This window comes from Rattus rattus, chromosome 14, assembly GCF_011064425.1.
Source record: "Rattus rattus isolate New Zealand chromosome 14, Rrattus_CSIRO_v1, whole genome shotgun sequence".
NCBI lineage: Eukaryota > Metazoa > Chordata > Mammalia > Rodentia > Muridae > Rattus > Rattus rattus.
In genome coordinates, this window is record NC_046167.1 from 68,400,911 (window position 1) to 68,413,813 (window position 12,903).

Sequence of the window (12,903 nt, forward strand, 5' to 3'; positions counted from 1 at the left end):
CTCTGCTAGGCCGTGCCACCGCTGCTCATTTGTGTTTGCTATCCCGACTCTACCGAACTGGACTGCTAGTGTAGGTGCAAAGTGTTTGCGATTGGATCAAACCGCTGCTGCTGACCTGTGAGCTGACCTGCTGATTTCCAGGCAACAGGGATGGGAGTTGCTCCAAAGAACCTTTCTAACCAGATCCACTCCCTGTATCCTTTCTTTTTCACTACTGGTGGGTGGTGGGCTGCGAGGGAGGATAAAGTATCCAAGAACCACCACTAAAAATAGGATTTGAAAAAAAAAGTCACAGGGGTGAACTACTTTTCTTTGATCGTTAGCCAGGGAGATCCCTAACACCCTAAACGACGCAGGCTATGGTCAGCGCTGCTGGTTGCACATAGGAACTAGATGGTAAAATGCTGTTACTGAGGACCTCACATGCTGACTCCAGGACACACAGACCTCAAACGGACTGAGCTAGCTGAAAGTGTCCTTCTTGCAGACCGGTGTTTGGAAGTCCCAGAAGGTGCTGTGTAGGCCACTAAGGGAGAATAGTCACAAATGGTCCTGCTAATCTATGGACACCAGTGTTAATGTACAACCGTACGACTCATCTTCTGATTGTCTTCAAGTATTCCTCCATAGGAAAGGGTCTCATGTTGGTATTGTAAGCTAAAAGCCTGTACCTGGGGAGCTCATAGGGCCCTTGTGTGGAACTTCTAATGTAGTCAAGTGGATATGTGCCTGTCAGGTTTTCTGCTGAACATGTATGTGAATGCCCACAGGTGACTGTGCTGTTAGTATCACTTGTCCAGAGAATCCTTTAACTGCCCGTGAGTGGATGTCACATCAAGTTGCAGAGAATAAAGTGGTCGTTGCTATGGCATAGCGGGCCACTGCTCAGCCAAAAGGAAAGACAATAACCAAACATCTCTTATCACTTCCTTCAGTGCTCAGAGAATACAGAAGCAGAAGGGGCGGTGGTGGAAAGCAAGCCTGAGAAAGACCAGAGTGCCGCGTGTCCATCTTCAGAGCAAAATACAGCCTTTATCATCTTAATCAAAGCAGCCTCCTCAGCTGCATGGGCGTTCAGGGGTACCTAAGGCAGACTAGCTGACGGAGAAAGCCATTCAGCTTTTAGAAGAGGAATAGATCTGTGCTAGGATGTGACTTTTTTTTTTTTTTTTTTTTGCAGTGCAGCTGGTTTGAGGTCCTCCACACTAATATAAATAACCCTTCACCCATGCTCCCCTAAGCATGACCTGTAAATTCATTGGTTCACCAAGCTATAATTGGGTATATTAATTTCTGTGGTCTGTTGTTGGTGTCCTATTTAGAGTGAACAGTTTTTTGCCCAGTGGAAAAATTAACACAAAACCCATAATACCTGCATTAAGCTGGATTTTCTTCACATACACCAGTTAACGCAATATTCAGTGATGTAGCCAGTTTAACACAAATATGAAAATTATGTTTGAGATGGGATCTCACTAAGTAACCCTGGCTGGTCTCGAACTCATAGAAATCTCTTGCTTTCACATCCAGAATCCAGGGATTAAGAGGTGAGCATCATCATGTTCACCTAAAGTTTTAAGAGCAAAAAGATCCTCATATAATCCTTAAGGAAGATCTATCAGGCAGTGCCATTCTCCCCACATAAAAGGATAAACTGAGGCCATTGCTTTCTGTGGGGGAGTTTATTGCCCCATCAGCATTCCTGGACGTCTCGGGGCAAAAACTCCCAGGTGAGGTGACCTCGCCACGTTTCCCGGTGTGAACACCACCCATAGGCTCTCTTTGCCGGAGCGAGGCCAGTGACGGTGCATCCCATTCTACAGATGTAAGCGGAGGCTCAGGGTCGCCCTGCGCCTTACTGCAGTCCTACAAAGATTCAGCAGTGGTCCTAGGACCGCGCGAGGGAGAGAGTATCGGACACGGTCGCCAGGAAGCCGCCGGCCTCAAGGTCCGGGACCAGATCCGGAAACCTCCCTTCCGGTTCCCAAGTGCCCGTTTCGGAAGTGAGTCACTCTGCCAGCACATAATATGGCTACCAGCTCATCTACCGCCCTGGAGGTCGACGGTAAGGTGGGCGGGACCCGGAAGTTGACCGTTCTGGGAATGGCGGCCGCCGGGGGCGTGGCTTCCGGCGCTCCTAGACTGCAAGTTGCCGCGGCTGAGAGCGCAGGCGGCCGCTGACAGGCGCTTTTCTTCAGACTGCTGCGGCGGGAGCCCAGCGAGGCGGGCGGCCTCCAGCTCTCGTCCCAGCGTCCCGGCCCGCGAAGTTCCAGGGCGCCGGGGCATGGAAGAGGGGAAAATGGACGAGAATGAATGGAGTTACCATGGCGAAGGCAACAAGAGCCTTGTGGTGGCCCACGCGCAGGTGAGCGACTGGCGGGCGGCGCAGCTCCGGGCCTCACCCGACGACTCCCGCAGCCCTGTGCCTAGTACCTTTCAGTCCGGGTCATGACTCCTCGTGCTTCCGCTCAGGTGGCTCCCTGGTACCCCCACAATACCCTCCTCAGCTCTATACTCATCCCCGGCACTCCTAGCTCCGCTGGCTACTCCTTCCTCTTAGTGTCCCTTCTCGGTTCTCTGTCCCCTCAGTACTCTTCCCCACAGGGCTCGGTTCTCTGTCCCCTCAGTACTCTTTCCCCACACCCCGTGGGTGCCGCGTGGCCTTACGCTGTGCAGCCTCCGCCGGGATGCTCGTCTTACTGCCAGGCCACGGCGGGCCAGAGGCTGAGCTTGGACTAGGGCCTGGGCAGCACCGGGGAAAGTTCCCAGAGTGCTGTCAACTCTCAGCATGGAGTTCAGCCTCGAGAGACCACTGAGCTAGTAGTGTTCTTTCTACCTTGCTGCTGTGATGTCAGGAATGGGGCGTTACAACAGGTTCGCCACCAGATTATATACTTTACGGTTGGTTTCTCCTTCGTTCAACTTGAAAGGGAGTTTCAGAAGATATAGTCATTTCCAAGGTGGCGAATTTAGGAAAAGTGTATGGATTTGTGTGCGGCCTCAGATTTTCTCTTGACATCTTGCTGTCTGATTACAAGTAGCAGGAATGTGGTGGGCTGGGGGAGTAGAAGGCGTGGAGGTGTCATGTGAGAAGGTTAATAGCACAGAGAGCTGGAGTGATTCCCACCTCCACCACTGAGAAGCTGTAGGCTGCATTAGGAAAGGGAAGATAGGAATAGCATGCACTTCGTCTCCATAAAGTTAAGATTGTGTGGAGCTGTACTGAGTGTTGAGCAGCCTAGAGCTTGGGTCTTGTGTCTAGTTGCCATCTCTGACCTTCTGGTGTATTTGTTCAGAATGTAGACTGAGGGGAAGAAGGTCCCTCTTGGAACACAGCTTTTTCAGGCCTTTTGTGACTAGGGAGTGCTAATGTAAGCAGGGTGGAGAAACTCTCTGCTCCCTTCGTACTGGGCATGTCTATAGTCCTCCTCCTTTGAGAGCAGGTGAACTTTGTTTCTCTGCAGAGCTTCCCAGGCCTGTCTCATTCAGTCCAAGAGAGAGGGAGGCCTTTACCAAGCCTCTCCTGGCATGCTCACTTTTTCTGAGCTAGCATCAATCAGTGAGTTGAAGAGCTCTTATAAAGTCCTCTGTCAGCCCTTCCTCCTCTGTAGCATACACAGCTATCCTTAGGCCCATCCTGCAGGAGCTGGGGGTGCTGGACATCTGCGCTGTCATTGCCAGCAGCACTGAGAGAAAACGTGCTGTTCCTGCCATGTGCAAATGGAATGAGAGAGAAAATGAGCCTTCTGTGGTCCTGGGGTCTTGGGGTAGAGGAACTCAGTAAAGGCTGCAGGAGTATATGGGGCATGATTGTGTGGGCAAGATGGTGGACATTCAGCCAGTTCAAGAGAGGAATTGTGTCAGAGTTCTGTCTCCCCTACTCCCAGCGACACCTCCAGAAGTTTGCATTGTTAATTGTCGGTCTGAGTTACATCGCGATTTGTGACAGCTTTGCAGTTTGTCCATTCTCAGGTACAGTACCTTAAGTATCCCTGTTCACCTGGCTTAGACAGCCCTCTGACCCACTTGCTAGGCTGTCAGCCAGCTGGTCACCGTCCTGTCTGCAGGCTCAGGAATGGACCCTGAGGGCTCTTGGGTAGGGACTTGTTGTATTTTAGCACAGGCGTCCCTCCATGCAGCCTGAGGGTGTGACTTGTCCTACCACCCACTTTAGACTGTGAAGCCTGAGGCCTCCTTCAAAGCCCCTGCAGCTTAACTCTCCTAAGGCATCTGCATCTGCTTCCTTTACCTTCCTCTGGTTGGTTTTGGCTCTAGAGTCTTGTGAGGTCACCGTACATTTCGTTTGTCATTCAGTCTCCTACTTAGTTGTCCAGGGCACCTAGCCTTTTGGGTTGGGTTGGCCATGAGGTTGGGGCAAACAATATCCGTCCACTCCTATTATTATGCAGAACTGTCATGTTTTCCTTCTTATTGACAGAGGTAACATGAAAGACTTGTTATTTAAGTCACCTGCCCAGGAAGAACACTTGTTGAGACTTAAGAGAACTGCATTGCATGTTGGTCTGGTTTTAAAACCTTCCAGAGACCCTGTGGAGAGCCTCAGATCATTTCTAGAGCCTATGATGTCTGGTGCACGTGTCCGGGGCGTTTAGGGGTGAACATCAAGCCTTAGGGATCATCTCACATTTTCTGTCTCAGCCTTGTGTTTTAGGATGTTTATTAAAGTAGGCTAACAGCCTATAGTGTGGGGAATGCTAGTACTGTTAATTGGAAGACGGGAGTTACAGACAGTGTGATTGTAATTACACATGACTGGAAGGAAATACGTCCAAATCTTACAAGTGTTATCGCCTTTCATAGTATCATTTGATTGCTTACTTGCGTGGTCTCACTGTGTTGCTGTGGCTGACCTCCAACTGCTCAGCTTAAGCAGTCTTTCTCCCGGGTATCAGGGTTACAGGCTGCCATTCCTGCCCTCACTTTGTTGTAAAAGTATTTTCTGTTCCAGGTCAGCCAAAGCTACATAAGACGACTCTGTCTCATAAGGAGAAGACTCTAAAACCTTTTGTGTTGAGCATAATAATCAGGAAGGAGTTTTGAGTGTAGTTTAGTGTTAGATTGTGCATTTGCATGTTTGAGGCCCTGAGATCAATTTCCAGCATCGAAACTGTCTCCGGGTTGAAAGGGATACACGTGTGAACCATGGAGTGGGTCACTAAGTGAAAGAATGCGTTTGGTCACACTGATGAAACCCTGAGAGCCAAAAGAGCTATGGGCCAGGCCAGCTCAGCGACCCCTAATGAGTAGTGAGAGACTCCAACAACATGCGAAAAGGACAAGAAGTTTGGACAAGATAAGTTTTTCAAAGTGTATGGTTTTGGATCTAATTTCTGTTCTTCAAGAAATTGGAAGTGATGATAATAAAGATAGTGTTCACAAAGGTTTCCATCACAGGGTTATCTACGATAGCCTAGGTAGACGTCTGGCCAATGCTAGAGGAATTATCCTCCTTGTGGAGATACTGGAAGCATGGGGCTGATATTCTAACAACCTTGTTGTGTAAACCCAAGTCCTGGGCCCATCTTCAGTATTCACCTAGAACTGGTTGAAAGAGTTTGGACTTTTTCTTGTCACTGATATCTGTTAAAGAAATGGCACGTTCCACACGTGAGATGTGTAGTGATGGTTCCTCAGATCGATGCTGCTGAATCTCTCTCGTGGTGATTGGTCTAGTCACACCCTGGCTCATTGCACATTCTCTGATTCCCTACCTGGTGCTGCCAGGTTAGGATTTCTTTCCATATTCCCTTCGGTGAGGTTTAGTTTTGTGTTTGTCTTTCTGCATTTACATTGTCAGAGGCAACCTTTCTCCCTCCCTGACTCTTTCCTGCTTGGTCAAAATTCAGTCAGCTTTCAGCTTTCAGTACCTTTCTCTCTTCCGAGAGCAGTAATGCAGGAGGCTTTTGTGTGTCTAGAGAGCAAGGCTTTGCTGTGCTGGTCCATCCACCATCACAGTCTGGGTGGGTAGTTCAAGGGCCTCTGATATTTGCTTGTATTTCTCTGACTCCACCTGTGGCTTCTGTGAGCCTTGAATCCTTTTCACATGTTATTGGGGTCACTGTGTGTTAGGGGACACTGAGCTGGCCTGGCCTGTCTCCATAGCTCCCCTTGGGCTCTAAGGATCACATCAATGTGTGGTACATGTGTGAACCCTGGGATGGCTGGGAGGTTAAAGCTACAGCTGTGGAAGGTTAGGAAGGAGGTTGGACGAAGTGCCTGTTCCTACTGCTGCTGATCTGCCTTGTTCTCTCTGAGGCTATTGTTATTGAGGCTAAGCTGTGAGTGTGAACGCCTCAGCCTCAGCAGCCTTCGAGTCTCAGGTCCTGAGAATATGCATTAGGCTTTGTCACAGAGGTCAGTGGCTTGGCATCTCTTGTTCTAGTAACTAGCACCATAGATGGTTTCCTTATAGGTTGAGAGTCTGTGTTGAAGTTGGGTTCAGGAGACAAACCTTGGGTAGACTGGAACTCCCATCTGGATGTTATTCTCACAATTGGGACAGGCTGGGTAGAGTGCTGTTTCTGATTTCTGGTAACTGAGGCCACGTCCTGAGGGGGTGATGTTCTTTTGTATCCCCTCCCTCGACAGTGATCTGAGCTTCCTGGTATCTTTCATGGGCTCTTTTCTGGGTTATCTCCTCACTAACTTGCCAAAGGACATGGCCCCTGGGATATTTGACTCAGCGAGTGATTCTACCATGAGAGTATCCTGTAGGATAGCTTATCTTCACTGAAGGGCTTTAATGGTACCCTTTACCCCAATTATGGTTTGGATGTTAACTGACCTCCAAAGGCCATGTTGAAGTCTTGGTCTACAGCTGATGGTGCTGTTGGAACTTTTAGAGGCAAGGCCTAGTTGAAGGAAGTTCGGTCACTAGATCCTTAGCTTTGAGGACAGTCTTGGAGCCCCAGTCGTTTCAAACTCTTGCTTTCTCTTCTGGCTGAAGTTTGGGAACCTTTTCCCTCTGCTGTGCACTTCCATTGTGATGCTCCGCCTTACCACAGGTTCAGAGTAGTGGATTAAGCAGCTAAGGATGGAAACCTGAAGCCACGAACCTTTTTTCCTTTTGTTTTTTCAAAGTTCTTTGTATTTTTATTTGTATGATGTTTCGCTAGCATATATATTGCCACGTGTGTGGCAATGCCAGCAGAAACCAGAAGAGGGCCTCAGATCCCTGGAACTAGAGTTACAGATGGTTGTTATCCATTGTGTGGGTGCTGGGAACTGAAGCCTGGCCCTTTGGAAGAGCAGCCAGTGCTGTCTTTCCAGCCCCTCCTTTCTTCCTTGTAAACTTATTTTTCAGACATTTTGTCATGGATATAGCTAGCGCTCCTTTGAGTTCACTTTGGCGAGTTCTGTGTGGCCTTTTAGTTCTCGTTAGTTATTCAGTGTAGCTTCTTTGCCTCCAGAAACAGAGTAGTAGAAGAAAGTAGGAATCACCTGGTGGCCCCCCACTTACTTAGAAAATGAATTCTGAGCACTTCGATGTTTTTGCTTCCAGTCCTTTGCAGCTGTCTGTTTTAGCGTCCTCTGGCCAATGGTACCTCTTCTACTTGTCTTTGCTAATGGGAGCTGTTTTGGGGCAGGGTTTTTTCCACTTGTCACTGGGCATTCCCTGATTCCTCTTCACTACCCATCCCCGCCCCTCAGTCAGGGTAGGCCCTTTGTGAGGGTTGATTGAAACTGGCTGGCTGGCTGGCTGGCTCTGGTGAGCTGAGTGTGTCTGAGTGCTGATGCTGACATCGACCTTTAACGCTGATGACAGGTCTCCTGGAGGAGGAGCGGTTGGAAGCTGATGACAGTTTGTGGATGATGAATGTGTAGGTGGAGAAAATGGTTTCTCTTGAAATGGATCCATCACTGCATTGAGGTTTTTCCTAGTTGGTCACAGTTTGAGCTACCTGATGGGAAGAGAGAGGAGACTTGTGGGTGACAGAGGCCGAGCTACTGTGCATGGTTGTGATGGCTGAGGACATCTTGTGGGGGGGATGGTCCAGTAATGGAGAACCAGTGGGTTTTGTGGGCTTTGCTGCCTGGGTCCCACAAGGTTTGTGTCCAGACTGCCTGGGACTAGCCGACACCCCCAATCCCTTAGTTGGCAACTCAGCAGCCAAATGGAGCGGGACAACTGGACATGTGATATGGAGATGCCCTGGGATTCAGGCCTGCCTCCAAGCTCAGTCCACTGCACATGACCTTAAGTGCCAAAAAATGTCTGGGCTTCCCTTCAGGCCTAACTTTTCACATTTTATACCTTGGGATTCATGTGGTCCACCTCAGAGGGAGAGGTGGTGCAGAGACCGTAGTCTGGGAGTATTTGCTGGTGCTCTGCAGTAGTGATGATGTTTATGTTTTATGTGTCAAGGAGGAGCCAACAGGTTTTTGTTCCCTGGCCCCTCCCACCCAGGGTCTCAAATGTAGCTCTGGCCTAATGCCCTCTGTGTACACCAGCCTAACTGCAGGCTCAGAGATCAGCCTGTCTCTCCACTGCTCTGGGAGTAAAGGCATACACCACATCTGGCTTTTGTTTTTGTTTCAAAGACAGGTCTTTCCTTAGTCTAGGCTGAAGTAGAATTTACTTTGTGGATCAGCCTGGCCTAAAACATGCCATCCTGTCTCAGCCTCTAAGTACTGGGATTGTGGGTGTGAGCCACCTTGCCTAGGTGTATTAACTTTTTCCCCCTTAGTAGGATAGAGACTTGATTCCCTCCTCTCCCCACCAGGAGCTGAGGACCGAACCCAGTGCCCTGTGCTTGCTAGGCAAGCGCTCTACCACTGAGCTAAGTCCTCAACCCCGAGACTTGCTTTTGAATTAACTTGTATTGATGCTAGTGTGTGTGTGTGTGTGTGTGTGTGTGTGTGTGTGTGTGTGTGTGTGTGTGAGAGAGAGAGAGAGAGAGAGAGAGAGAGAGAGTAATGCAAAGGAAACACATAGTTTCCATATGTAAGCAGGCTGCCTGTCTTGTGTTTATCAAGAGCAAGGCGGCAGGAACTTTGGAAATCTGAAGTCACACTATCAGATACCATTAGTAAGATGCTGCCAGGTGTGGGTTCAGTGACTTCCTATTGTTGGCATTTGTTTGTGCACAGGGCTTCCGAACTGGTTTCTCTGAGGACACAGTGGGGAGTTCCTGTGATAGGAAGGCTCATGTGACTTGCCTAGTACCACCCTTCCTAAGCCTGCCTGGCTACAGAATTCTGTTGTGCAGCTTTAGTCCCTGGGAGGTGGAGAGAGACACCACTTTCCTCTGGCTGCAGTAGAGCTCTAAGAACAAGCTTGGCTCCTGTGGGCTCCCCGTATGGGACAGAGTGAGATTTCCTCTGCTTGTAGGCCAGGACAGGGGGCCTCTGTCCTCACTGATAAGGACATCAGTGTGTCCTGTGGTGATGCTCAAGCATGGTCAGGCTTTCCCTGAAGAGCATGGTAGATCCCCTGGAACTGTAGTTACAGGTGGTTGATGGATGTGGTTACAGATAAGCTGCCGTTTGAGTTCAGAAAGTTGGATCTGGGTCCTTTGCGAAAGCAGCGTCTACTCTTAACCTCCGAATCATCCTTCCAACTGCACTTTTAAAAGCCATTTTTGAGACAGGGTTTCATGCTGCATATAACCTGGGTCAGCTTGCAGGTCATAGAAGTCCTTGCCTCAGCCGTCCTACTGCTGGAACTGCACGTACATGTTAGCACACCCAGTTTGGTGTGTGTGTGTGTGTGTGTGTGTGTGTGTGTGTGTGTGTGTGTGTGTGCGCTTGTGCCTCCCCCTCCCCCTGACTCCCCTTTTGAAATAGGTTCTTGCTATACAGTCCAGGCCGCCTGGAAACTTGATTCTTAGCTTAGGAGGCTGAAACAGGAATACCATGAGGCCAGCCTGGGTTACGTATTGTGTTCTGAAGTGAGATTGCTAAAAAAAAAAAAAAAAAAAGAAAACCCAAAACTGTGGTTGTTGAATCTGGAAATGCCATTGAACTTGTCATGAATGTCCTTTGAGAGCTCTTTGTCCGAAGAGATTGTATGCATGCTTCACTTAACAGTTTGTGCTTAAAAGAAATTCTGTCCTTTTTTGGGAACAAGATCTTGCTAGACATTGTGATTTAATGAATGTAAGATGAGTTAGGTTTGGTGGCACATAACTACCATCCCAGTGCTTGGGAGGTGGGAACAGGAAGATGATGAATTTGAAGTCTTCCCAGGCTATATAGTGAGAACCTGTTTAAAAACAAACTAGGAGGGTAGGAGGAATGGCTCACAGGTTAAGATCATGTATGCTTGCTTTTCCAGAGGACCTGAGTTCACTCGTCAGAACCCAGCATTGGTCAGCTCACAGTTGCCTGTGCTCCAGCTCTTGTGGATTCAATGTGTTCTTGTTGCTTTTCAGAGCCCCTGCACTTGTCCCTGGGCATATGTACACCATTTGCATAACTAGTACTACTGTGTGGGTTCTGGGACTCAAATCCAGGTCCACTCAAAGAACAGCCAGCACTCTTAACCTCTGAACTATCTCATCAGCCCCTGGATAATGACTTTTTTGAGGTTCCTTATTTCCTTAAGATTAATATCAAGGATGAGTGGGCTGGGTCAAAGGCCACAGATTTTGCTGACTGCCTTGTGGTGTAAGCTTTCTGAAGTGACCCAAACTGAATCTCTTCCATGCTGCCCCGGCCCTTTCTCCACGACTGCTAACCCTTGTCTGAGTGTTAAGCCGGTACTGACCATGCTTTGTTTTCTTTTCCCAACAGCGCTGCGTAGTTCTGCGCTTTCTGAAGTTTCCTCCAAATAAGAAGAAGGTAAGGCTGATGGGCTGGCTACTGTTGTTATAGCTTTAAGACCACCTAGATGTTTTCCAGGGGTTTGTATGTATGCTTTGTGGTGCTAGAAGTTGAAAATGGGGCTTTGCCCAGGATAGGGAAATGCTCTATCTCTAGGGTTTAATCCTATATCCTAAGCCTTCCAGTGCAGAAATATTAATGCTAATTGTAGAAATTTAAGTATGTTGTATTCTGTTGTGTTCATTCAATATGGGATGTAATGGATCCTTACTCCTGATGTGTGAGCTCGCAGGTCCTCTGTGTCACTGTGTGTCACTCTATGGTAGGTCTGCCTGCCCTGCTTGGGATTCTAGGACTAGGTTCTAACTTATGATTTCCTTAGTTGCCTCAGCCCCATGTGGCTCTCAGGCAGCTAGTGAATGGCTCAGCCTCCCTCAGACCGTGTGCTGGGACAACAGGAGCAGATAAACGGTTGTAGTCACAGGAGCCTCCGATATTCAATATTGACCTGAGATTTACCAGAAAGCAACAACACCTCAACTTGGGTAAAGAGTGTGGAAGCAGTCTTCATGGAGCGTCCACAGACTGTGCCTGGATGACTCAGCCTCTGCTCTACCAGAGACTGTCCACTGTGACTTCAGCATAACACTTATCTACCCAGTGTGACACATTCTATTTTCTTACACAGAACCTCACAGTGGGGGAAGGTGGAAGTCTTTGAGGAGGTCATTATATCATCTGAGAGGCAGTGTGTCAAGTATCTGAGAGCAGAGGCAGATGGGACAGCGGTGGTAGAGGTGATATGGGCCTTGTTTCCCGGGAGCCAGCAGGAATGTTGCCTTTAACTGGGCAGGAGTGAGAGTCAAAGGTGGGTTGAACAGGCAAAAGGAATAGGGTGGGGCCCAGGCATCCTATGGGCCCGCCTCAGCTGCTGAAGAGAAATGACCCAAGGTGTTCTCTTTCTGTCAGATGTGTCTTGGGTGCTTCATCCTCTTTGTCTGTCCTTGTGCGGTGGCTGCAGTGTACACGCACCCCATCTGAGTGGTTGGTTGCCCTACCAGGCCTCCTGAGCGGTGTCTTCCTGGGGATTCATGCACTCATCCTTCTGTTCTTCAGATGGTTTTGTTTTATTGGAAGCTCTAACATAGCTGTACAGGGCTGCCGCGTGTGTTCTGGGAATTTCAGCCAGGCTAAGTTCTGACAGGATCCAATTGTAGGAGCTGTGGGATAGCCCCACGTACTTGACTGTGGAGAACATTTCTGGGTATGGGTGGTGAGTTCTCCAGAGGTTTGTGGGGTACATGGGATGGCAGCTTAGTCTGTGCTGAGTTAGGCTTCTGGGAGTGGGGTGCTACTAGGAGCCCTGACTGGAGGTCCATCCTGAAGCTATCCTGTGCTTGCCTCTTCCAGACCTCAGAAGAGATACTTCAGCATCTGCAGAACATAGTGGACTTTGGCAAAAATGTCATGAAAGACTTTTTGGGAGAGAACTATGTTCATTGTGGGGTAAGTGCTATTTATTCTAGTCTCACTCAGTTCTGACATCTCAGTGAGAGCCGTTGTGCAGTGAGACTCTTTGAGCTTTTCTCACCTGCTGTGCCATGTGGCAATCAGCTCTGCCAGAGATGTCTGAGTAGTGAACTTCTTCAGTGAGAACCTTGTATGTTATCCTTGAGCCCGGAGGGATAGCTTTGCCCTGTGTTCCTATGGTTTAAGAATCAATGTGGGTCCATTCCTGGGGGTTCCTCTTGGAGGAGGCCTGTGGATGCAAACATGGGTGTGAATTGCCATGGACAATACTCAGTGAGGGCCACAGAATAAAGGCTTTGGAAACCCTTAACATCGCATCTGTTTGGGGTTTACTGTCCTCGTAGCTTGCCTGTGGTGGGAGGGACTAGATAAAGGATGCCCCTTGGCCTACCTGTCTAACCTGACTTGTCTTCTGAGTTTGGGACTTTGAAAGTCTCCATTTTGACTTTCCTTGGCTACTGACTTTGTAGTCTGTCCTCCACAATGTCTAGGGTTAGGGATGTTTGGAGGTCAGGCATGATCCCTCAGGAGCATTCCTGTAGTTTCCACACAGGATATATCCACTGAATGCTGTTGGTACCTACTTGG

At 48.8% G+C, this 12,903-nt stretch overlaps 1 protein-coding gene across 2 annotated transcripts in view; it reads left to right on the forward strand.

Moving 5' to 3' along the window:
• Positions 1-2,111: 2,111 nt before the first annotated feature.
• The window catches only part of Ippk (inositol-pentakisphosphate 2-kinase), a 38,717-nt gene continuing 27,925 nt past the window's right edge, over positions 2,112-12,903 (forward strand). Inside the window, exons 1-3 of one of the 2 annotated variants that reach the window (XM_032884548.1) lie at positions 2,112-2,365; positions 10,756-10,803; positions 12,196-12,291. In XM_032884548.1, coding sequence (XP_032740439.1) covers positions 2,285-2,365; positions 10,756-10,803; positions 12,196-12,291 — 225 coding nt within the window. In that variant the 5' untranslated portion in view covers positions 2,112-2,284. Of the gene's footprint in view, positions 2,366-10,755; positions 10,804-11,473; positions 11,654-12,195; positions 12,292-12,903 lie in introns of those variants that run through there. The other variant, XM_032884549.1, reaches the window with a different exon arrangement.